At 39.6% G+C, this 26,849-nt stretch overlaps 2 protein-coding genes across 14 annotated transcripts in view; one reads left to right on the forward strand and one right to left on the reverse strand.

The window, feature by feature from the left end:
• The window catches only part of TMTC3 (transmembrane O-mannosyltransferase targeting cadherins 3), a 50,770-nt gene extending 36,726 nt beyond the window's left edge, over positions 1-14,044 (reverse strand). For 3 of the 5 annotated variants that reach the window (XM_025284362.2, XM_006046998.3, XM_006046996.3), the window contains exons 1-2: positions 13,711-13,875; positions 1,914-2,130 (exon numbers count right to left, since the gene is read on the reverse strand). In XM_025284362.2, coding sequence (XP_025140147.1) covers positions 1,914-2,111 — 198 coding nt within the window. In that variant the 5' untranslated portion in view covers positions 2,112-2,130; positions 13,711-13,875. Of the gene's footprint in view, positions 1-1,913; positions 2,131-13,340; positions 13,549-13,710; positions 13,876-13,918 lie in introns of those variants that run through there. The other 2 variants (XM_006046997.3, XM_044941855.1) reach the window with 2 other exon arrangements.
• Positions 13,948-26,849, forward strand: part of CEP290 (centrosomal protein 290) — a 96,641-nt gene continuing 83,739 nt past the window's right edge. For 2 of the 9 annotated variants that reach the window (XM_044941852.1, XM_044941854.1), the window contains exons 1-7: positions 14,098-14,298; positions 14,864-14,993; positions 15,136-15,213; positions 17,342-17,411; positions 17,703-17,749; positions 20,620-20,763; positions 26,571-26,624. In XM_044941852.1, coding sequence (XP_044797787.1) covers positions 14,892-14,993; positions 15,136-15,213; positions 17,342-17,411; positions 17,703-17,749; positions 20,620-20,763; positions 26,571-26,624 — 495 coding nt within the window. In that variant the 5' untranslated portion in view covers positions 14,098-14,298; positions 14,864-14,891. The other 7 variants (XM_044941850.1, XM_044941849.1, XM_044941847.1 and 4 more) reach the window with 6 other exon arrangements.

The raw sequence follows: 26,849 nt of genomic DNA on the forward strand, positions 1-26,849 counted from the left end.
TTGCTCTCCTACATCTACTGTATTTCACTGTAACTCTGTTTTATATCTATAGACTTAAGCCTGCTCATCCCTAACAGGGAACAGTGGGAAGCACAAGAACCAAACATTTCTTATTTTGAAATTAGTAGCACTTTAATATCTCCGTCTGTACTGACTACATACAACATGAGTGCTACCTACCTCGAATGTTTTTCTCTTTCTTGCCTAATTCCTGTACATCCTTCAGGTTTCACCTCAAACATACAGAAATGTTTTTAAGGCAATGTACTGAACTGAGATCACTTATACCAGAAAGCACCTTTAAGGTCAAACTCTAATATCATGATTAAACCACAGTACATATTAGCATAATTTGGGGACAGAGGGTATGGGTACAGGGGAATGAATTATCTAGAAAATAATGTGGTATTTATCAAGAAAATAATATCATGACAGAACCATATTTTTCCCTTGTTATCAAAAGACGTTTCTTCTAAAGGTTAGAACTGGGTGAGAACAGAAAGGCTGCAGGAAAATAAATGACCTGCTTCTTTAGTAAGAAAAAAAATACTTGTTTGTGACTAAAAGAATGAAAGATTCCATACCCCTTCTTGAGAAGTTTCCAAGTTTGGAGAACTTGGAAAGGGGCCATGAATGACAAATGACAAAAAGAGTGTTACATGCTATGTTTCAACAACTATGTGCTACATATTACAGACAATTAATGAATCCTCAGAGTTTATTCTTTTATAGATCAGGAAAATACCTCATTACCTAAAAGCTGTGTCCCCACCTACTTCACACAGCTTTTATATCAGAAAACTAAAATTAGAATCTAGTCTGTATGATCCTAAGCTGACAGGTGTTTGGTCCTTAATAGTTTAACACTGACCTTCAAAATAAAGTTACTAGCACAGGAAAAATACCTTCATAAAAACAACCTAAACTTTTGGGTTCTCAGTATAAAATCAAAATAATTATTAGATATGAGATATGGCACAAATTAAAAATTTTAATAAATCATTTTTCTCTGCAGAAAAATAATATGTGTACTTTGCATTTTTACTCAATCTGTAATGAAGCTATGTAATTTTTAAATGGTTAATGCTTAGTTGCTCAGTTGTGTCCGACTCTTTGCAACCCCATGGACTGTAGCCCACTGTGCTCCTCTGTCCATGGGGATTCTCCAGGCAAGAATATTGGAGTGGGTTGCCATGCCCTCCTCCAGAGGATCCTCCCAACTTAAGGATCAATCCCAGGTATCCCACATTACAGGCGGATTCTTTACCAACTGAGCCACTAGGGAAGTCCTTTTAAATGGTTAAATATACCACAAACAGTTATCTCCTTTGCTTGACTCATAAGAAAGAAAAAAGAAATGAAGTCAGTTAGCAAGAAATAGTTATGTATTGCCCTTATTGTCAGAGAAGGCAATGGCACCCCACTCCAGTACTCTTGCCTGGAAAATCCCATGGGTGGAGGAGCCTGGTAGGCTGCAGTCCATGGGGTTGTGAAGAATCGGACACGACTGAGCAACTTCACTTTCACTTTTCACTTTCATGCATTGGAGGAGGAAATGGCAACCCACTCCAGTGTTCTTGCCTGGAGAATCCCAGGGATGGAGAAGACTGGTGGGCTGCCGTCTATGGGGTTGCACAGAGTCGGACACGACTGAAGCGACTGAGCAGCAGCAGCAGCCTTTATTGTTCTCCTAATACATTTGGTTTTTACACACATATATTAGTTTTAAAACATTTAAGCCAAGATACACAATCAAGGAAAGTATCAGGTACTACTTTAAAAAAAATAATCACATTTTCCACTTCCTATCTAATTTATTACAAATATTCATGTCTTATATGAAATATTTGAGGAAAAACTAAACTACTAAAACATTTTAAAATCTGAGATACATATAAGTAATTTATACTTACTTCAGACATAGGGGTCCCCCAGAAATCATTCTGAAATAAAGTTTTTAAAGGTGTAGATGGATGCAGGTCTTTATTATCCAGTATTGCTGAAACATCGTCAAAAACAAAACCACAAAACAGGCTGTTCCAATAGCAAACAGCAACCACACCAACTATTAAGGTTACTTCTTTGAGGTTAATATCAGCCATCTTTTCCATAAGCACTTGTGAACCGGATCTGGGGAAAAGAACATGAAGATACAATGAAAGAGTGAAGTTGCTCAGTCCTGTGCGACTGTTTGCTATCCGATGGACTGTAGCCTACCAGGCTCCTCCATACATGGAATTTTCCAGGCAAGAGTACTAGAGTGGGTTGCCACTTTCTTCTCCAGGGGGATCTTCCTGACCCAGGGATCAAACTCAGGTCTCCTGCATTGCAGGCAAATGCTTTATCCTCTGAGGCACAAGGGAAGCCCAAAATGAAATAAACAACATTTTTTTTTTTTTTTTTAATAAGTGCAGCCATGAAATTAAAAGACGCTTACCCCTTGGAAGAAAAGTTATGACCAACCTAGACAGCATATTGAAAAGCAGAGACATTACTTTGCCAACAAAGGTCCGTCTAGTCAAGGCTATGGTTTTTCCAGTGGTCATGTATGGATGTGAGAGTTGGACTGTGAAGAAAGCTGAGCACCAAAGAATTGATGTTTTTGAACTGTGGTATTGGGGAAGACTCGAGAGTCCCTTGGACTGCAAGGAGATCCAACCAGTCCATTCTGAAGGAGATCAGCCCTGGGATTTCTTTGCAAGGAATGATGCTAAAGCTGAAACTCCAGTACTTTGGCCATCTCATGCGAAGAGTTGACTCATTGGAAAAGACTCTGATGCTGGGAGGGATTGGGGGCAGGAGGAGAAGGGGACGACAGAGGATGAGATGGCTGGATGAGATGGCATCATTGACTCGATGGACGTGAGTCTGAGTGAACTCTGGGAGTTGGTGATGGACAGGGAGGCCTGGCATGCTGCGATTCATGGGGTAGCAAAGAGTCAGACACGACTGAGCAACTGAACCGAACAGTTTTAATAGAAGGACAATAAGTAAAATAAAGACAGCATGTTAATTCTCACAGAGAATTAATTCTTTAAAACTGTTCAAAAACCATCCACCTAAGAAGCATTAGTAGACCACCTCTCCATATTCCGAAGGTAGAAGGAAATGGCAACCCACTCTAGTACTCTTGCCTGGAAAATTCCTTGGATGGAGGAGCCTGGTAGGCTACAGTCCATGGAGCTGCAAAGAGTCAGACAGGACTGAGAACTTCACTCACTCATTCTCTTTCATGTGTGTTTTCATACCTCTATTACAGTTCTTTATCACATTAATCAATCTTTAAGCCTATCTCTTTAGCTAACTTTAACCTTCCCTGGTGGCTCAGAAGTTAAAGACTCTGCCTGGAATGCAGGAGACCTGGGTTTTATCCCTGAGTCGGGAAGATCCCCTGGATAAGGAAATGGCACCCCACTCCAGTACTCTTGCCTGGAGAATCCCATGGAGGGAGGAGCCTGGTAGGCTACACTCCATGGGGTCACAAAGAGTCAGACATGACTGAGTGACTTCACGTTCATGTTCTTTAGCTAACTAGATAGTTAACTTCTTCAGCTGTCATAGGTCAGGTTACCTGGGAAACAAAGATAACTAAAGAAAACCTGGTATATGTCCCAGCAGGATCTAAATGAATCCTTGTGGGAAAACAAATACATACTTAAAAAGACACTGATCATGGGTTTTCTAAAATGTAGATAAATCTCACGTTTTAGTACCTTATGAATCTGAAGATCAACTATTACTTAAGTCAAGAGTCCAAAATTGTAGCCTGAAGCCTTGCTCAGATTGATCAAGTCTTTTTAAAACGTCTGTCTGAATGCCTTTAAGCTCACTGTGTACTAGCCGGTTTACTACAGCTCCATTATTTCTCACTGAGGTTGAGTTATTTGATGGATTTATGTTATCTGGTTGGCCCCTGGGGTATAGAAGCAGTTTATGATCCAGATATAAACCACTGTTTTCCTTTTTCCCAATGTAACAAAAGCCTTTAATCTACAGACTGGCCTTCATTCAAACATGACAATGCATAATTTAAGTTATTGCTTTAAAAAGAATCCAGTGAAACAATGTTTATAGAGGAGAAAGAACTATATGAACTGGAGGTTACCGAAGAAACAACCCTATTATAAAAATAAGGATGCTGATGATTTACTTTTCTAGCTTGAGTAGTGTCATTAGCATAACTTTAGTTTATCACTTGTGGAGGGAACCCTCCCCAAATATGTAAACCATCTTAACCTGTGAATATGTTCAGTTCAGTTCAGTCACTCAGTCGTGTCTGACTCTGCGACCCCATGAATCGCAGCACACCAGGCCTCCCTGTCCATCACCAACTCCCGGAGTTCACTGAGACTCACGTCCATCGAGTCAGTGATGCCATCCAGCCATCTCATCCTCTGTCGTCCCCTTCTCCTCCTGCCCCCAATCCCTCCCAGCATCAGAGTCTTTTCCAATGAGTCAACTCTTCGCATGAGGTGGCCAAAGTACTGGAGTTTCAGCTTTAGCTGAAAGAACACCCAGGGCTGATGTCCTTCAGAATGGACTGGTTACCTTATAGCAAAATAGACTTCACAGGTGTGACTATATTTAGGATTTTGAGATGAGGATATTGTCCTGGACCATCTAGGTGGGCCCATTCAATGAAAAGAAACCTCACAAGTGAATGAGGGACACAGGAGTCAAAAAAAAAAAAGCAGAGGTCAGAGTGATATGATGGTTAGCTGGGGGCCACAAGTACAATGGCAGAAGCTGGAACAGGCAAAGAAACACATTATTCATTAGAGTTCCTCAAAGGACTACAGCCCTGTTGAGGACTTCTGACTTCCAGACCTGTAAAATAATGAATCTGTTATTTTAAGCTACCACATTGTGGCATGTGCTAGAGTAGGAACAGGAAATTAATGTATCATTCACAGAGCCAGAAGATCTGGAACCTAAGATAAATCTGTAGGAGTTCTAGAAAGATCAGAGAAGAACAAGAGACTTCAAATCATATGTAAGATTTGTATAAAAATGCATACACAGAGCCTAAGAGAAGGTATTAAATTATTTTAGAGTTAAGAAAAATTTAGAAAACATTAAACTTTTTAAGTGCTGCATGCAATATGCCAGCAAATTTGGAAAACTCAACAGTGGCCACAGGACTGGGAAAGGTCAGTTTTCATTCCAATCACAAAGAAAGGCAATGCCAAAGAATGCTCCAACTACTGCACAATTGCACTCATCTCACATGCTAGTAAAGTAATGCTCAAAATTCTCCAAGCCAGGCTTCAAAACTATGTGAATTGTGAACTTCCAGATGTTCAAGCTGTATTTAGAAAAGGCAGAAGAACCGGAGATCAAATTGCCAACATCCTCTGGATCATCAAAAAAGCAAGAGAGTTTCAGAAAAACATCTTCTGCTTTATTGACTATGCCAAAGCCTTTTGACTGTATGGACCACAACAAACTGTGAAAACTTCATCAAGAGATGGGAATACCAGATCACCTGACCTGCCTCTTGAGAAATCTGTATGCAGGTCACGAAGCAACAGTTAGAACTGCACATGGAACAACAGACTGGTTCCAAATCAGGAGAGGAGTACATTAAGGCTGTATATTGTCATCCTGCTTATTTAACTTATATGCAGAGTACATCATGAGAAATGCTGGGCTGGATGAAGCACAAGCTGGAATCAAGATTGCCAAGAGAAATATCAACAACTTCAGATATGCAGATGATATCACACTTAGGGCAGAAACCAAAGAAGAACTAAAGAGCCTCTTGATGAAAGTGAAAGAGGAGACTAAAAAAGTTGGCTTAAAACTCAAAGCTCAGAAAACGAAGATCATGGCATTTGGTCCCATCACTTCATGGGAAATAGATGGGGAAACAATGGAAACAGTGACAGACTTTTATTTTGGGGGGCTCCAAAATCACTGAGATGGCTGGATGGCATCACCGACTCGATGGATGTGAGTTTGAGTGAACCCCGGGAGATGGTGATGGACAGGGAGGCCTGGCGTGCTGCGATTCATGGGGTCGCAAAGAATCGGATACAACTGAGCAACTGAACTGAACTGAAAATCACTGCAGATGGTGACTGCAGCCATGAAATTAAAAGACGCTTACTCCTTGGAAGGAAATTATGACCAACCTAGACAGTTTATTAAAAAGTAGAGACATGACCTTGCCAACAAAGGCCTGTCTAATCAAAGCTATGGTTTTTCCAGTAGTCATATATGGATGTGAGAGTTGGACTATAAAGAAATTTGAGTGCCAAAGAATTAGTGCTTTTGAACTGTGGTGTTGGAGAAGACTCTTGAGAGTCCCTTGGATTTCAAGGAGATCCAACCAGTCCATCCTAAAGGAAATCAGTCCTGAATATTGATTGGAAGGACTGATGTTGAAGCTGAAACTCCAATAGTTTGGCCACCTGATGCAAAGAATTGACTCATTGGAAAAGACCCTGATGCTGAGAAAGATTGAAGGCGAGAGGAGAAGGGGACGACTGAGGATGAGATGGTTGGATGGCATCACCGACTCAATGGACATGAGTTTGAGTAAACTCCAGGAGTCGGTGATTGATAGCGAGGCCTGGAGTGCTGCAGTCCATGGGGTTGCAAAGAGTTGGACACAACTGAGGAATTGAACTGACTGACTGACACTTTTTAAAGACATGCTAAATTGAAACCAGCACATCAGAAAGGTAATTAGCTGTACCTTTTGAAGATGTATAGAAAAATTATTGAAGGGTTTATCTTGAATCCAGAAGCAATTTAGCATATCTAAATGGTATGGACTTGTATACACCTATTATCATGACAGAGTTGATACTGCTTATTTAAAGAGTATAGAGATCTGCTTAGTTCCTTCTCAATCACACTAAAATAACAGTTGTTACTTCTTAGAAAAGGAAGGCTATAAATTCACAAGGATAAAGACAACTGGAGAGGAGATCTCAGAACATTTTGGAAGCTAAAAAGGCCAAAAGGATTCCTAAATGACTCAACAAAGCTCAGGAAAGTGAATCCTTAACTGAAGGGGGGAAAGCTGGAAAATTTTCTGCACCCCTTACAGCACCAATCTCAAAAACTGGTGCAAAGGAACTCAAGAAGTAGGGTGAGGAACAGATGGATTTGTTAAAGTTTAGACCCCTCTCTCACTGCATAGAGTCAAGTAACTTACCCGCCTACATCAAGGCAGAAGACTGGAGAATTTCTCTCTGGAGCAGGTGAAACAGAGTGTCTGCTACTGGAGATAATAGAAAGGACACAGCGTATCGAAAATGAGAGTTAAGTTAAAAGTACATACTTTTAAACCCTCAAGCTATCTTCTACCATTTGAACCCAGAATCCTGTACAAAAAGAGAGGGTACTAAAACCTTCAGAAAGAAATAAGGCAGGTTCCTATACCAAAGGTCAGAATCCAATTAAACCCCTTTTCTTCACCAACAATACTAGCAGCCAGAGAAAAAAATCCAGAAAACAAAAAGGAAATAATGCTTCAAATTTCTGCTGGATAATCATTTCCAAATTAAAATTTTATTTTAATAAAGTCTAATTTCCCAAGTAGGAAAGCAGAATAAAAATACTGTAAAACATTCAAGATCTCAAAAACGTACCTCCAACAATTCTCCTCTCAGGAAACTAATAGAAGACTTACTCCAATAACACGAGGGAGTAAGAAACACAAAGACAGGGAAATCAGGAGACAGGGAATCAAGCACAAGAGAGTAACAAAGGAAATACCCAAACTACAGCCGTTCAAGCAGTAATACCCAGGCAACAATAGAATAGGTCAGCAGGCTACTGAATGACAGTCTCAAGAAGATATAATTCACAGAATACTCGATGCGTTTAAACATAGAGTGAAGAATGATTTTACTTTAAAATCATGTGTGTCTCTAATTCAGAAAAACAAAACAACTCAAGACATTCACCATCAGGTAGTGCAAATCAAGCCTTGTGTATGGGGTCAGAAACCTCTCAGGTCGCTGACCAGGTAACACTTGGGGTGACAAACTGCTGCCTGGCTGTATGTTTTCACATAAAGAAAGTTTAAAACTAACAGAAAAAATAAGCAAATTAAACCGATGGTTTTAATACTTTGAAATTATATGCGGGAATAATATGCATTTGATTTTTAGAGTACTTATAATGTTGAAGAGCATTTAATATATATACTAGAAATTCTGATATACTAGCTTCAAAACTGTAAGTTAAAATACAATATTATGTAAAATATATAACATCAGTCAGTCAATTCAGTTCAGTCGCTTAGTCGTGTCCGACTCTTTGCGCCCCATGAATTGCAGCACGCCAGGCCTCCCTGTCCATAATATTAAATTATTGACCATGCAATTTCTGGATTTAAGACTTTTAGTTGAAAAGTATAAGAATTTATAGCCAAGTTTACAAATATTGAAATTTTTGTAAGACCAAGGGAGTTGCCATAGTTTTAAGTATAGTTTTCTAGCTTTATAGAAGTTTAAATTTTGAGAAAGTTTTGCTTGTTAAGTCAGGCATCTGAAGTCCCTGAATAAAAATGAAAATACGAAAATTACAAATGCAGCTTTAAATTAGGCAAATCAAGCTTTAAATGTAGCTAAGAGCATTTAGTCCTTTCTACTTCTTGTAGTCATATTCTTCAATAGGTTAACCTGAACTTTAAATAGTACTGTCAGGAAAGCCAGATGGTAAGTCCCAATGCACATGCTCTTTTCAAGTTCTTGCATACTGCAAATATTTATTTATTTATTTTTTTACTATCAATCAAGCAAGGTAAACCCAGAAACAATGTGGGAGAGGTTATAAAGGGTCAAGACAATAGAATTTTTGAAGATTCTCTAAGGAAGCATATTATGAGAGAAAGGGAGGAGAGCTACTTCTCATATATGTCCTGAGTTCAGTTCTGGAGTCATCTTGGGTTTTGTCCAAAAGAGTCACCTGCAAGGGAAGAGGTTAGGGCAAAGGGAGAGGGTTACATAAGGACATAGAGAGAGGGCAGCGAGATTCACTTTACTGTAACAATGTAACACATCCCTGTTGAATGTTAGTTGTAGGAGTGCTATAGACTGGATGTTTGTGTGTCTCCCCCACCCATAAATTCATGTTAAATCCTAATGCCCCATGTTATTTGGAGGAGGGGGCCTTGGGGAGGTGATCAGGTTATGAGGGTGGAGCTTCATATTATTATAAGGGCATTAATCCTATTAATGGATTTGAGAGATCCAGTGCCCCTTCTGCCATGTGAGGACACTGTGAAAAGATGCCTGCTATGAACCAGATCCTCACTAGATACTGAATCTGCTATGCCTTGATTTTGGATTTCTCAAGTCTTCAGAATTGTGAGCAATTCCTATTGCTTATAAACCACCGAATCTACAGTATTCTGTTGGCAGCACAAACAGACCAAAGGGAACTTCCAGTTCTTTTCCTAGGCACAAAAGCATATTCACACAGATGCACAGTGTGAGTGGATGGAAAGACTGACTGGCTTACCAAATGCGGTGTCACTATATGCAAAGAATCCAAATGCAACTGACCACTCATAAGCACATTATGAACATAGAAAACAATGTAATTCCTTCAAAATTGTACTGAGTGCTTACTCTTCCATACCCCGACAATACAATCATGGAAAAAAGAAATCTATAGGACTATTTTATGAAATATTTATATTATATAAAATCTGGGAGTATTTAGCCTGGAGAGGAACGTCTTCTCAGCTCAGTAATTTCATGATTATATCTTCTTCAAAAGTAAAACTTTGGCTTGCATGGTCTGTATTCACACTGACTGCTACTAATCTTTCCAGTCTCCTCATGTTGAAAGAAGACAAGTGTTTGCTTGCTGCACACTGATTCCTCTCCATGAGTGCAAGGCAAAACAAAACATTTTCTGTACACAGTAGAGACTAAATTTTTCAACACCATGCTTTATGTTAGAAACTGGAACAGTAAGTCACTATTCCTTTTCTTGATAAGGCAGCATAAAAGGGATGGAAATTACATCTAGAATGCAGGTTGGTTGGTACAGAGAACAGAAGTATCAATTATAAAAGGCAAGCCTTTCTTGTGAAATGATTCTGGGAAGATAAAACTGCTCATAAAACCAGAGAGATGAAAGAAGGCAGATTTAGGCAAGTGCTCCTATAGTAAAGACATTTATAAAATTGTCAGATAAATCCCTTCTCTTGGTGAAAATTGAGTGATTTAGAAAACTACACGAAGAATAATAGTGGGTTTTAGGGATTTTCCTCAAAATTATACACAGGAAGTGACTGAACTAGAACCTGAGTTAAATTTCTTTGTCCACAGTTAAGTACAAACATACTACAGTGCATTAGAGCCTAGACCTTAGTTAAGTCATTTCCTACTGCATCCCCAGTGTCTAGCAGAGTGAATAAGCCCTAAAATACTGTTAGAATGAGTAAAGTGTATTAAAAAGTAGAGACATCACTTTGTCTAGAAAGGTCCGAAGAGTCAAAGCTATGATCTTTCCAGTAGTCATGTATAGATGTGAGAGCTGGACCAGAAACAAGGATGAAGATCGAAGATTTGATGCTTTCTAATTGTGGTGCTGAAGAAGACTCTTTGAGAGTCCCTTCGACAGCAAGGAGCTCAAATCAGTCAATCCTAAAGGAAACCAATGCTGATTATTCATGGGAAGATTGAGGCTAAAGGTGAAGCTCTAATACTTTGGCCACCTGATGTGAAGAGCTGACTTGCTGGAAAAGACCCTTGATGATGGGAAAGATTGAGGGCGGGAGGAGAAGGAAGTGACAGAGGATGAGATGGTTGGATGGCATCATCAACTCAATGGACATGAGTTTGAGCAAACTCTGGGAGATAGTGAAGGACAGAGAAGCCAGGCATGATGTAGTTCATGGGGTCACAAAGAGTCAGACATGACTTAAGAGAGAACAACAATAACAAAGTTATAAAATTTAAGTGAGATTTTGCATTTAATCAGTACTGCAATTGAGATGTGGGTCATAACTTTAGTTTCATTAATTATTACAAAATTACTTAGGTTCGCTGAACCTGTACTCACTCAGTTTTGAAAAATGAGAATAAAACTTACTATTAGGCCAGGTACCTTAAATGTGAATAAGAAAGTGAGGAGAGGTAAAGGTAGAAAAGACTAAAACAGACAAGAACAAAAATAATAAATAGAAAATTACAGTCGTAATGAATGAAAAAACAAGAACAAAAATAAGGTGATGCAGCAAAAATAACAGATTACTATCACAAAAGCAAGTATGTAGTTTTAAGCACAGTAAATGACATATGTGCTCCAGAAACACTAGCTTTCCTCTCTGCCTCCTCCCCCTGCTAAATTATGAATTGAAAACATTGAACATGAAGAATATTTAATTCAAATTCTTGAGTAAACAAAGTTATGTAATCAGAATACATATTTTAATATACATAGCAAGACAGAGGAATAAGCACATTACAAGTATTGGTATCCAGCATGCAAGAGAAAGCCATGTATCAGTTATAAACATATCCTTTAACCAGAAAGATTCGTGTGCAATCATACTATTCAAGTCTGAGCAGAGTTCTTAAACTCTCCAAGCCGTGGTTTCTTAACTTAGTTGGAAAATGAGAACAATATAGGCAGCTATTTCACGGAGTTATTATGAAGATTAAATGAAATAATGAATAAGCTATGGTAATCAAAACAGTTTGCAACTAGCATGAAAAAAAAAAACACACAGATTAATAGAACAGACTCAGGAGGCCAGAAATAAACAAAAGAATCAAGAATATACAATGGGGAAAGAATAGTCTCTTTAATAAATGGTTTTGAGAAAACAGAACCACAAGCAAAAGAATGAAACTAACCCCTGTTTTACTTCACTCACAAAAATCAACTCAAAATGGATTAAAGAATTGAACATACAACCGACAACCATAATCCTTCCAGTAGAAATACAGGGTAAGCTCCCCGACATTGGTCCTGGAAATGACTTTTTGGATTTGGAACCAAAGCACAACAAAAACAAAACAAAAATAAATAAATGGTCCTATGTCAAATTAAAACATTTTCACATAACAAAGGAAATCCATGGAATGGGAGAATATTTTTGCAAAAACAGATATGAAAACAGGTTAATATTCAAAACAAAAACTCATACAACTCAATCACAAAAAAACAAAACCTGATTCAAAAATGGCACAGGAACTTCTTCCAAAGACATATAATGGCCAACAGGTATATGAAAAGGTGCTCATAATCACGCAAAGTCAGGGAAATGCAAATCAAAACTACAATCAGAGTATCAATTACTTCACACCTGGTAAGAATGACTATCATCAAAAAGACAGGAGATAAGTATTGGTGGCAAAAATGTAGAGAAAAGGAAACACTTGTGTATGGCTGGTGGGAATGCAAACTGATGAAACCATCATAGAAAACAATGATACAGGTTTCTCAAAAACTTAAAAACAGAACTACCATACTATCCAGCAGTTCCACTTCTGGGTATATATTTGAAGAAAACTAAATCACTCTTTTGAAGAGATATTCATTCAGCGCTACTTACAATAGCCAACCCATGGAAACAACCTAAGTATAAATGCATGGATGAAAGGATAAAGGACATGTATGAATAGTATGGACACACAATGCAATATTACTCAGACACACACAAAAAGAAATCTTACCATTTATGACATCATAACAACATGGATGGAACATGATGGCATTATGCTAAGTGAAATGTCAGAGAGAGAAAGAAAAACAACTGTGATCTCCTTTATATGTGGGATCTAAAAAAAGCAAACTGACAGAAAGAAAGAACAGATCTGTCAACAGGTACAAACCTTCATTTATAAGATAATTTATGGGGACATACGGCATAGTCAAAAAAGGGTTACAATGAACAGTGTTTGACATACCATCTTCAAGGAAAGGACTAGACAAAATGATCACTACTACAAATCCGATGAATGTCTCTAAATGGATCACAAAATTATGTTTTTTATTTTCTACTGAATGGTTTGGAAAGAAATTATTTTCAAAAGTAAACTTCGGTATCAATTATAGTTAGCAAATGAAAAGAAAGTGCTTAAAATTAAAAAAAAATGGATGCACTGGTCCAAACAGTTGAAGATGTATTTAGATTTCAAGTCTACAGCTTAACAAACTTTTCCTAGCGGTGTATCACATTCCAGAATGGTTGAGAGCAGCCCGACGGGCAAAACTTGCACAAAGAAAAGCTGCAAGCGTTTAAGAAGGCAGTTGTCAGGGAAAGCCACCCTTGGTCACCAAGCAAGTGACAGCAACAGGGCTGGTGAGTACAGAAGTGCCTTATCCCTCTACCCCCAGCAGTGGCCTGGGCAAGTTCTAACCTCTCCTCTCTGGAACCTTCGCTCAACCTTCAAGTTCGTCAACCCGCGAAGATAATGGGGCTACAGGTAAGGCGGCCGAGGTCGGAGGATGCGGTGTCCTCTTCCCAAATTCTCACTCGCCCCCTGCCAAGCTCGAGGCCCCCTCTCCACCGTACAGAGACAGACTATGAAATCAAAGAAGCTAAAACTTCTGCCTTCTTACAGAGGGCACCACCCAGGGCGTCGCCAGCGAACGCCCAAGGAGAGGGCGGCGTCTTCCCACCTCTTCAGACTCTGGCTGGGCCCCTCAGCCCCAAAGGCAAGAGCTTCTCTCACCCGGGACCGCTCCCGTCAACTCCTCCCCAGCCACTAACCAATAGCCCGACCTCACCTGGGAGCAGTTCCACCCCGGGTTGACTTAGAGAAACCTCGGGAAGAGCGGTCCGTCGAGCGACGCCACCGAAGGCACAGGCATGTTCGGCCTCTTTCAGGTCACCAGCGCAGACACGCCTCGGCCGCAGCGCCTCCCGCCTCCGGGCGGTTCCCCCGCACCCCGGTACCGCCGCAGCCTCCCGCACTGCACGCCGGGAACGGCCTACCTCCACTTCTCAGAGACTTCATCGTCCCCAAAGTCCCGGCCTCCAAGCAGAACTGCATTTTGGGATTTGGAGTCCTCACCTCACGCCTTCACTTCGTCCATAACACACAGTGCAGGGAACTCGCAGGGGAATCTGAACGTAAAGCATCACCCACGGTCGTGAAATGTAGGCATCGCTAGCATCCGGGCTCCTGTTGCGGCCTCGGCGGGGTGGGGAATGGTGTCGCCTAGCAGCCGCCGTCGCTTTTACTCGCTCCGGACCAGTTGGCGGGATCGTGTCCGATAGGAACGGCGCTGGAGAGCGATCAGGTTTGGCAGCTGGGCCGGGCCAAGTGGGTATGGTAGCTGAGCGGCCGCCGCTGGTTGCCAGGTTTGGTGTAGGTAGGTGGATCCTGGTGAGCGCAAACCGCGAGTCTCTTCCCACGCAGGTTCTTTAACCTTCGGGGCCCAGATAGACAACAGCTTAGTTTCCCCGTTCCTTAGCCGTCTGTCCGCAATCGGTTTGCTTTCTTTTTTCTGCAGCCCTGATTTCCCAGGCCCAATTGCACTCGTCTCAATCGTAAATTTCCTCACTTTTTTTTTTTTTTTAATCCTAGCTCTTGTTTCTCAGAATCAGGGCTCAATTTCAGCCTTTCACCATTAGGTGTTCGAGGTGGTAAGGGGGCGTGGAGGAGCGGGACTCAGAATCTTAGTTCTGGCTTACATTAGTTTAAGCGTGGAAGCCTTCTTAAGTTATTTGACCGATAAAATATCTGATGATTTTTTGCAACTGTTGTACTTTTCATACAGGCTATTTAATCGACATATCTGTTACACAATTAAGAAGCAATAACTTTTTGCAAACTCCGTAGAGTTGTAATAATCTGATCTGTAACAACTTTAAATTACTGTAAAAACAGTAATGCTACTTACCTTGTAAATGCTATACCCACTTGTTTTGTTACAGAAGGTAAAGCAAAGTGAAAGAATTCAAGATGCCGCCTAATATAAACTGGAAAGAAATAAGAAAGGTTGACCCAGATGAGCTGCCTCGTCAAGAAGAATTGGCAGATAATTTATTAATTTCCTTATCCAAGGTACTTAATTGATAAATAAAGCATAGCTACATACATACAACTATGATTAAATTGTCCCTGAAATCACTGAATGGTACAACTGAAAGAATTCTTGTATTTTGTTTAAGAATTATAAAATATGAAATTGTTGCTTTTCTCTTAGGTGGAAGTAAATGAGCTAAAAAGTGAAAGTCAAGAAAATATGATACACCTTTTTAGAATTACTCAATCACTAATGAAGGTTTGTATGTAGTACTTTAATAATAGCTTTAACTTTTAGAGAAAGCTTAAGAATCTCTTCTTAGATAAGTTAATCTCTAAAGCACTTTGTAAAATCTAAATGACAGCTAAAGTTCCTAAAAGAATGTGTAGGGGAAACAGAATAGTTGTGTTTTAAAAGGCATATGGAAGTCTTACGTTAGTGAGTGAAAGTTGCTCAGTCCAGTCCGACTCTTTGTGACCCCATGGACTATATAGTCTATGGAATTCTCCAGGCCAGAATACTAGAATGTGTAGCCTTTCCCTTCTCCAGGGTATCTTCCCAACCCAGGGATTGAATCCAGGTCTCCCACATGGTAGGCAGTTTTTTTTACCAGCTGAGCCACAAGGGAAACCCGAGAATACTGGAGTGGATAGCCTATCCCTTTTCCAGAGGATCTTCCCAACCCAGGAATTGAACCGGGGTCTCCTGCATTGCAGGCAGATTCTTTATCAACTGAGCTATCAGGGAAGCCTGTTTTATGTTAATTATGTTATAATTTGTTAGAGTAGCCAACCACTGTAGGGATTTGTTAGGAGAGGAAGAGATTTAGATGTGAGAATACCTTTTAGATGCTGGGAAGAATTGGGGGCAGGAGGAGAAGGGGACGACAGAAGATGAGATGGCTGGATGGCATCACTGACTCGATGGACATGAGTTTGGGTAAACTCCGGGAGTTGGTGATGGACAGGGAGGCCTGGCAAGCTGTGATTCATGGGGTCACAAAGAGTTGGACACAACTGAGCAACTGAACTGAACTGATACCTTTTAAGAGCTTTGCTGTGGCTCAGCAGGTAAAGAATCCTCCTGTAATGCAGAAGACCTGGGTTTGATCCCTGGGTTGGGAAGATCCCCTGGAAAAGGGAACGGCTACCCACTCCAGTATTCTGGCCTGGAGAATCCCGTGGGCTATACGGTCCATGGGGTCTCAAAGAGTCAGACACAACTGAACAATGCTCACTCTCATACCTTATAAAGGTCAAAGACTTGTTGAGTAGTTTTTGGTAAGTGGGGCAATGGTAAAGTGTTTATGAGCTTCTAGTGCTGGCGTGCATACGTGCTAAGTCACTTTAGTCATGTCTGACTCTTTGTAACACTATGGACTGTAGCCTGCCAGGCTCCTTTTGTAATCTTACGGACTGTAGCCTGCCAGGCTCCTCTGTGCATGGGATTCTCCAGGCAAGAACACTGGAGTGGGTTGTCCTGACCTCCTCCAGGGGATCTTCCCGACCCACATCTTTTATGCCTCCTGCATTGGCAGGAAGGTTCTTTATCGTTAGTGCCATCTGGGAAGCCCTCTAGAGCTGAAAGTGAAAGTGAAAGTCGCTCCGTCCTGTCGGACTCTTTGCAACCCTATGGACTGTACAGTCCATGGGATTCTCCAGGCCAGAATACTGGAGTGGGTAGCCGTTCCCTTCTCTAGGGGATCTTCCCAACCCAGGGATTGAACCCAGGTCTCCCGCATTGCAGGTGGATTCTTTACCAGCTGAGCCACAAGGAAAGCCCTCTAGAGTTGAAAGTTACCGTAAATAAAAACGGGGGATAGAAAATATGCATATTCTTTACATTTGAGGAGACAAGTGCAGAAAGTTTATAGCAGGTTGTAGAAGAAACAGATGTTGGAATAGGCTGTCCAGGGCCTTAAAGGCATATCTTATGCTCAGCAGTTAGAAGCCATTAAAGGTTTTTGAGCTATACAGTTGCCTTCAGAAGGTTAAATTAGTTATGTTAAATGACACATTGAAGAGAATTGAAGTGGTTTAGACATAACATTATGTAAGAAGTTAGACATAAATTATGGGCTAGAGTAATGAAAATTAAAAGAGAAAAAAGAGATAGCTGAAAACATTACAAAGGGAAAGCTGCAATGCTTGATATAAGACTTGAGGGAAAAAGAGGAATCAAAGATGTTTCAAACTTTTAGGAATCTAGAAATTATAGCCTTAAGTAAGAAATTCACCTATTCATTCAGCCCATATTTGCAGAATGTCCCCTTGTGCCAGGCATTGCAGGCCCTAAGTAGTAGGATAGTAAATAAAACTAAATTCTTATTTTTAGTGCTTATATTCTGATGTAAAGGCATACTGAAATAACTTTTTTTAATGTTTAGATGAAAGCTCAAGAAGTAGAGCTAGCTTTGGAAGAAGTTGAAAAAGCTGGAGAAGAACAAGCAAAATTTGGTAAGTGCCTTGGAGAAAGGATTACTGTGGTGTTAAAGAGTGGATTCCATTTATTCACTAAGCAATAGAAAATCAACTTTAATATAGAGTCTATAAAATGTGTATAGTTTATTTCAAAAGATTTTTCTGGAACTCCTGTTTCATGGAAAATGTACAAAATAGTTACTTTCTCTTCTGTTACCTTATTATAAATATGATAGACTTTAAAAAATAATTTTATTATTTTGTTGAAATTTATTTGAAAGTTTGTTTTGAGATCTAACGAATTCAAACATTTATCTTTTTTAATAGAAAATCAATTAAAAACTAAAGTAATGAAACTGGAAAATGAACTAGAGGTATGTTCTTTTGTATTTCTTAGGGTATAATTGTTGTAAATATTATCATTTTCAATTATTATTTTCAGATTTTTTTCATTATATTTGGCTGGAAAATCACTGGAATGATACTGTGTTTATAATTACTTGTTCAGTATATATTTTACATGCATATTTATGTACCTTAAATTCTATTAAGGATTGCACATCCAATTGTGAACAAAATAAAAATGTTGAGTAACCTCATGGAGCTTACAGTCTAGAGAAATATACAGAGAGATTACTATTACTGAGGTGTAGTGAGGCAAGTTGGAATTTGAGGAACAGTGACAGAAAGGTATAGAAGAAGAGGAGCTTTTTGAGAAAGCCAAGAGCCAAAATGTGAACATAAATTTGCAGTGAAGGAACTGAATACATTGAAATTATGGAGATTATTGGAAAGAATGTGATAAATGGATTAGTCTTTATAAGGAGGAAGGACCTTCTTTCCTTTGTACTTGGAAGGAAGGAAGAATGGATGTTTACAGAAGCTTTTCATGTTGGTAGGTTTAGTGCCTGGAATTTGAGAGGATGAAGAGGTCATCTGCTAAGAGTGGGAGACAGTGTAGTCAAACTTTAAGGAAGTCGGATAAAACCTAAAATATATGGAGAATGAACTGGAGATTTCAGGATCTGGAATGTTCAGATCTTGGTTCTTTCACATATTAGCTCTATGGATTCAGATGGTTTTATTTTTTATTCCTTATTGTATATCCAGCTTCTAGGGAAATACCAGTCATTCTCAATAAGTACTTGTTAACTGAATTATGAGAGCTTCCCCAGTGGCTCAGTGGGTAAGGAATCTGCCTGCAGTGCAGGGGATGCGGGTTTGATCCTCAGTTCGTGGTATTTTCCCGGCCAGAAAAAGTGGGCTACAGCCCACTCTGGTGTTCTTGCTGGGAAAATCCCATGAACTGAGGAGCCTGGTGGGCTATAGTCCAAAGGGTCACCAAGAGTCAGACGCAACTAAGCATAAGGCCAAGTGAGCTAACGGAGTCAGATCAAGTCTGTGCTAGTGTTTAGCAGGGCAACTGCTACAGAACAGAAGAATAGGGCAGTTGGAGATATTGGTTGAAGCGGTGATTATAAAAAGCTAAATAGGCAAGGAAATCAAGGTTGGGATGTTAGGGAGAGATTAAGGAGAAGAGGAGTCAAGGGATTAAAGGGTCTTGTGAGGTAAAAGGGCAGATGTTTTGTGAATAATTGAAGAATGTTTCTGCTTGGACAAGGTCCTGGTGTGGGGATGGGAGTGTGAGGCTATAATGCAGACAAGAAGAGAGTTTTAAAAAAGAAAGTCCAGAATGAGAGTTACATATGTGTAGAAATTGCTTGGGGACTTTTGATGGAAGACTGTGAGCCACGTGCCAAAATTTCTCAGTGAATTTTGTGAAGGAATGACTGATAAGTTGGTAGTTTGCTACTACCATGAATAGGTAGTGATAAGAAAGCTGGCTATCATGTGAGATTCAAAGCAACAGGAGGAGTTTTTACAGGATGGCAGAGGAATGATAGCCTAGAAATTATAGTTTGGGGTAAATCAACACCTTTTCTTAACCCCTAGATATATGAGATGTGAAAGAATAAGCATTTCCAATCTGAAAAAGTTCCAAATGAAGTAGTGTACTAAAAGAGCCAAACTATAGCTAAAGCAAGGAGGTAGAAAGGATAAGTCAGTGGAAAGGCTGGGGAAGTAAAATACTAGTTTATCTTGGAAGAAGGTTTGCTTTGAGAGCATAATGGAAAGCTTTTTGAGGGAGGTAAAGAGTATGAAAAATTTGGTTAACATAGAAGAATAACAGAACTGAATGGCAGGGAGATGACTTAGAGACAGATTAGAGGACCAGAGGATTTTTGGTGTTTTCGACCATGACCCAAAGTAACTGGCTGCTAAGTCACTTCAGTCGTGTCTGACTCTGTGCGACCCCATAGACGGCAGCCCACCAGGCTCCGCCGTCCCTGGGATTCTCCAGGCAAGGGTACTGGAGTGGGGTGCCATTTCCTTCTCCAATGCATGAAAGTGAAAAGTGAAAGTGAAGTAGCTCAGTTGTGTCTGACTCTTGGTGACCCCATGGACTGCAGACCACCAGGTTCCTCCGTCCATGGGATTTTCCAGGCAAGAGTACTGGAGTGGGGTGCCATTGCCTTCTCCAAAAGTAACTGGAATATGAAGCAAAATGTATTTAGTCTGCTGCAATATTTTAAAGGTAATCTGTCTGGATGTCTAATATGATAGTACTAGCCATGTGTGGCTGTTAGCGTTTAAATTAATTACTGTGTGAATTAATTACAACTTAAATTAAGAATTCGTTTCATTGCACTAGTTGCATTTCAAGTGCTCAGTAGACACATGTATATAGGGGCAGTGCAGAGAACATTTCCATTATCCTAGAAGTTCTTTTAGATAGCACTGGTGTAAATATGAGTCAGTGATATGAGGGGAAGGGCTGCTTAATTTAAGCTCCGTGGGTCAGTGACTAGGGTGGAGGCTCAGGTGGATTCTGGTGTTGTTTCAGAGCTCTGGTACTCAGGGAAAGCCTAAATAGTTCATTGCATAGACCATTATATGCCTTTGTAGTTTACCCTGATGCCTGTGGCTCAGCTATAACAGAATCTGAGTGATTGACACTCAATTCTTTGTAGCTCTGGGTGGCTTAGGAAGAGCTTAAAGGGTTGTCTGTGAACTAAAGCCTAAATAAGCTTAATAAAAATGATTCTTCAGCAACTTGATTTTAAACACTTGGTGCTGATTATAATAAAATTTAAAAGTCAAAATAATTATTTGTTTGCTGTTGATTCATTTGAATCTCCAAATGTAATAGAATTAATTTATACTTTTGGTTTATTACTTTCAGATGGCACAGCACTCTGCAGGTGGACGTGACACTCGGTTTTTACGTGATGAAATTCGCCAACTTGAAAAGCAATTGGAACAAAAAGATAGAGAATTGGAGGACATGGAAAAAGAGTTGGAGAAAGAAAAGAAAGTTAATGAACAAGTGAGGCACATTTTTCCATTGACTCTTAACTGTTCAAGTTACCAAAAAACACTACCTGTTTATACTTTTTATCATTTTTAGTAACGATACCAAGTTTTATGTATTTGTGGAAATTGATCTATATGTATTTCTAAGGTTTTATATCATAGCTGATGTTGTCATCACATCTTTAAAATACAATGGATCAAGTACTTCTAGTGAATGAATATGACTTAGACATTAATTCTTTATATATGGAGGTATCTTTTTCTGCAGATGTTAAAAATTCTTTACATAAAGTTGATGATTTGGCCTAGAATATTGATATGAAAAAATTAGGCATTCAAAATCAACTGATTTTCTTATTTGTCATAATTTGGGAAAAAAGAAATTTTTATTTATATTAGTGGTAGACTTGGAAATTAATCTTTACTGATATATTCAATAATAATCAAATTTTTTATTTTCAGGCATACCTCACTTTATGTAATATAGAGGTCCTTAAAGAGTGTTAATGTCACCATTTTGTAAATCAAATCATATATTAAATCATAATGTGTCATCTTTTATACAAGCATAGTTTATTATTCCCTCTTATGTTATACTTGTTACTTATAAAATAATTCAATGTTCACTTAAGTTTAGTTTCAGAAAAAATTATATTTTTGTAGATAAATTTATATTTGCTTTTAGAAAATAATATGTTTTCTTTTTTTGCTTCCACTGTAACTGACTTAGTAAAAAATTTGGTGTATATGTGTATTAGTTGTCCCATCCCTGATGCCCAGAAGCTTTTTGTGTCCTTTATAAGGTCAGTGTTGTATCATGTCCTGATAATCTTATTTTGTCCTTGTTCTCTTGGAAATAGATTATTATAAATATAAGTAAATGACATTGATTATGAGGTAATGTTGATATTTAAAAAGAATTCATCATAGACTGATATGTAAGGAAAAACATTCCTATTCTTTTTTTTTTTGGCTGTGCCATGGGACATGTGGGATTTTGGTTCCCCTGCTGCTGCTGCTAAGTCGCTTCAGTCGTGCCCGACTCTGTGCGACCCCATAGACGGCAGCCCACCAGGCTCCCCTGTCCCTGGGATTCTCCAGGCAAGAACACTGGAGTAGGTTGCCATTTCCTTCTCCAATGCATGAAAGTGAGAAGTGAAAGTGAAGTCGCTCAGTCGTGTCCGACTCTTAGCGACCCCATGGACTACAGCCTACCAGGCTCCTCCGTCCATGGGATTTTCCAGGCAAGAGTACTGAAGTGGGATGTCACTGCCTTCTCTGTTCCCCTACAATTGGTTCCCCTACCAGAGATCAAACACATGACCCCTGCATTGGAATCATGCAGTCTTAACCTCTGGATCTCCAGTGAAGTCCCAAATTCCCATTCTTGATGTATCTATTTTATTAGATAGGTTTGGAAGTAATGTAAAAGTGAGCTATTAATATCTGTATAGTTTTTGCAGTGAAAAAAGTATAGATTGATGCCACCTAAAGGTGACGAATGGTGGCTTAGTGGTAAAGAATCCACCTGCCAATGTAAGACATGTGAGTTTGGAGGATCCTCAATATGTCAGCAAATTTGGAAAAGTCAGCAGTGGCCATAGAACTGGAAAAGGTCAGTTTTCATTCCAGTCCCAAAGAAAGGCAATGCTAAAGAATGCTCAAACTACCTCACAGTTGCACTCATCTCACACACTAGTAAAGTAATGTTCAAAATTCTCCAAGCCAGTCTTCAGCAATACGTGAACCGTGAACTTCCTGATGTTCAAGCTGGTTTTAGAAAAGGCAGAGGAACCAGGGATCAAATTGCCAGCATCTGCTGGATCATCGAAAAAGCAAGAAAGTTCCAGAAAACATCTATTTCTGCTTTATTGACTATGCCAAAGCCTTTGACTGTGTGGATCACAATAAACTGTGGAAAATTCTGAAAGAGATGGGAATACCAGAGCACCTGACCTGTCTCTTGAGAAACCTGTATGCAGGTCAAGAAGCAACAGTTAGAACTGGATATGGAACAACAGACTGGTTCCAAAGAGGAAAAGGAGTATTTCAAGGCTGTATATTGTCACCTTGCTTATTTAACTTATATGCAGAGTACATCATGAGAAATGCTGGGCTGGAAGAAGCACAAGCTGGAATCAAGATTGCCGGGAGAAATATCAGTAACCTCAGATATGCAGATAACACCACCCTATGGCAGAAAGTGAAGAAGAACTAAAGAGCCTGTTGATGAACGTGAAAGAGGAGAGTGAAAAAGTTGGCTTAAAGCTCAACATTCAGAAAACTAAGATCATGGCATCCGGTCCCATCACTTCATGTCAATAGATGGGGAAACAGTGGAAACAGTGGCTGACTTTATTTTTTTGGGCTCCAAAATCACTGCAGATGGTGACTGCAGCCATGAAATTAAAAGACACTTATTCCTTGGAAGGAAAGTTATGACCAACCTAGACAGTGTATTAAACAGCAGAGACATTACTTTGTCAACAAAGGTCCGTCTAGTCAAGGCTATGGTTTTTCTAGTGGTCATGTATGGATGTGAGAGTTGGACTATAAGGAAAGCTGAGCGCTGAAGAATTGATGCTTTTGAACTGTGGTGTTGGAGAAGACTCTTGAGCGTCCCTTGGACAGGCAAGGAGATCCAACCAGTCCATTCTAAAGGGGATCAGCCCTGAAAATTCATTGGAAGAACTGATGCTGAAGCTGAAACTCTAATACTTTGGCCACCTGATGAGAAGAGCTGACTCATTGGAAAAGACCCTGATGCTGGAAAGAATTGGGGACAGGAGGAGAAGGGGACGACAGAGGATGAGATGGTTGGATGGCATCACCAACTCAACGGACATGAGTTTGAGTAAACTCCAGGAGTTCGTGATGGACAGGGAGGCCTGGAGTGCTGCAGTCCATGGAGTCCCAAAGAGTTGGATAAGACTGAGCGACTGAACTGAACTGAACTTGAGAAGGAAATGGCAACCTATTCCAGTATTCTTGCCTAGAGAATCCCATGGACAGTGGAGCGTGATGCGCTGCAGTCCAGGGGGTCACTGAAGAGTTGGACATGACTTAGTGACTAAATAACAACAACAAAAGTGAAGAATAAGCTCTTGGCAAATTATTGTTTAGTTGACTCAGTGAAACATAACAGACCTATAGATTTCTTATCATGAAGGATCCTACCTATGCTGTACAGTAATAGAATTGCTTAGGGAGATTTTGGTGTGTGTCTTTTTCTAGGCTATTGTTCTTTGTCTAGCCTGTGTATTCATCAACTTCTCATCACTGATACCACTCACTGTTAGCTAATCAGAACTATCTTGTCCATTCATATCCTAGACTACTATCTTTATTCTTAGGCACACACACAGACAACTTGTTCAGTCGCTAAGTCTTGTCTGACTCTTTGCAACACCAAGGAATGCATCATATCAGGCTTCCCTGTCCTTCACTATCTTCCAGAGTTTGCTCAAGCTCATGTCCATTGAGTCAGTGATGCCATCCAATTTTCTCAGCCTCTGTCATCCCCATCTTTGCCCTCAATCTTTCACAGCATCAGGGTCTTTTGCAGTGAGTCAGCTCTTTGTATGAGGTGGCCAAAGTACCGGAGCTTCAGCATCAGTTTTTCCAATGAATATTCAGGGATAACTTGAATACATAGTTAATATACCTTTTCAGCCACTGCTGGCTGCTGTTGCTAAGTCGCTTCAGTCGTGTCCGACTCTGCGACCTCATAGACGGCAGCTCACCAGGCTCCCCCGTCCCTGGGATTCTCCAGGCAAGAACACTGGAGTGGGCTGCCATTTCGTTCTCCAATGCATGAAAGTGAAAAGTGAAAGTGAAGTCTCTCAGTCGTGTCCGACTCCTAGGGACCCTATGGACTGCAGCCTACCAGGCTCCTCCGTCCATGGGATTTTCCAGGCAAGAGTACTGGAGTGGGGTGCCATTGCCTTCTCCTAGGTTCCTTGAAATAGAATATGGATATGAGTTGCTTTGGCAATTTGTATTTGCCCTTCACCAGTCATTGAGTTTTACTGAGTACTTATAGCATGCGAAATACTAAGGATACAGTGGGCATACTATTCTGTTTCTTAGCCATATTCACTGTCAATTTCAAAGATAATATAAGATAATAGGATACTCTGGGGATACATTTGGATATAAGAATGCTGTGGGATACCATGGAAAGCTATACATAAGTCAGTCTTGTTTTTTTTTTTTGTTTGTTTTAATTTTTTTAAAACAGTTTTTCAAATTAATTTATTTTTGGCTACACTGGATATTCATTGCTGTGTGGGCTTTCTCTAGTTGCAGCGAGTATGGTCTACTCTTTAGTAGCATTATGTGGACTTCTCATTGCAGTGGCTTTTCTTGTAGAACATGCATATTCCAAAAGGATACCTGTGGATTGGAAATCATGAGAGACACTGGATAGATGATAAGAGTTTGTAGGTCACAGATATTGAAGCAATAGAAGTGATTGGAAGGCTGATCTCTGAGGCATAGAAATGTCTAATGAAATAGAAAGAATGCTTCAAGGAACAGCCCAAGAAAAGTATCAGGAGTATGATGTTTCAAAAACCAAGGAAAATGAGCATTAGTAGCATAAACGGTTTTGCCTTTAAGTTCTTGACATGTGTTTTGTTGTTAAATTTTCCAGTTCAAAACAGGATAGGACTCTTAATTCCCAGATGATAATAATGATAATGGTAAACTTGTAAAATTTGTAAGCGTGCATCACTTCAGTCGTGTCCAACTCTTTGCGACCCTAGGGACTGTAGCCCTTCGGGCTCCTCTGTCCATGGGATTCTCCAGGCAGGAATACTGGAGTGGGTTGTCATGCTCTCCTCCAAAGGATCTTCCCAACCCAGGGATTGAACCCCTGTCTCCTATGGCTCCTGTACTGCAGGCAGGTTTTTCACTGCTGAGCCACCAGGGAAGCCCCCAAATTTGTATAGCACATTGCATTTTATTATGAATTTTCTTTAAACTTTTATCTTCATGAAGATTTTAGGAAAAGCAATAAACACTCACATACTCTTTATGTAGGCTCGCCAGTTAACACCGTGCTACATATGTTTTAATCTGTCAGTGTTTTTGCACACACAGACTTACTTCCCTCCCCTTCCCTCCTCCTCTTGCTTCCTTCTCCTCTCCTTTCTTTTTTGGTGAGCCATTAGAGTTAATGTGAGATAGCATGGTACTTCTCTTTTAAATATTACAAATATTATGATATTTTATTCTTAAATATTTCAGTATATTTCCACTGAAAGGGGAGGTATTTTTCAATATAACTACTTATATAATTAGCATACTCAAGAAATGTAGTATCAATTCAGTGCTGTTTTCTAATAGATAGTCCATAATCAGATTTCCTCTGTTGACCCAGTGATGTCTTTTTAGTTTCCCCAGCCAAAATCCAAGCATCCATGGTTCTTTTTAAGCATTATGTTGTACTGCTTTGTATTTCTAAGTAATTTAATGCTCCCTGAGAGCGAAGTCTTTTAGCTCTGATAATAAAACTGCAAAACAGTAGAGATCTTGGACAGAAGACTGCTCATTAATAGGTTTTAGGCTGTGGAATAAGAGTAATGGTTTTGTTTTCTGTATCCTTTGGTTAGAGTTTTTTGTTTTTTAAACTCAACCTGCTTAATCCTTCCTATCCTTAGTTTTCAAAATTTTGGCTTACTGTTCATGTCTTGCTTGGGTCAACATGAAGTCCTCAGTAATTAAACATTCTCTGCTTTATTGATGAGAAACTGAAAACCTGACATTACATTGAATTACTGCTGAATTTTATCTTTTTTATTTTTTTTCCTATTTTAGTTGGCTCTTCGAAATGAGGAGGCAGAAAATGAAAACAGCAAATTAAGGAGAGAGGTTGGTAAAACAAATTCAGTAGTTGTGGTGGTTCAACAAAGATACGTATTAAAAAAGTTTTCATAAATTGTGTAACCAGAACTGGAATTGTCTAAGTTATTGGTGTTTTGAACTGTGATTTTTATGATATGACTTTATCTTAGAGAAATAGAAAATAAATAGAAAGGTGAACTCATTAAGTACTGCATTCATTTGTTAGATCTCTGTGGGTAAATCTTACTTTCT

This window comes from Bubalus bubalis, chromosome 4, assembly GCF_019923935.1.
Source record: "Bubalus bubalis isolate 160015118507 breed Murrah chromosome 4, NDDB_SH_1, whole genome shotgun sequence".
Lineage (NCBI taxonomy): Eukaryota > Metazoa > Chordata > Mammalia > Artiodactyla > Bovidae > Bubalus > Bubalus bubalis.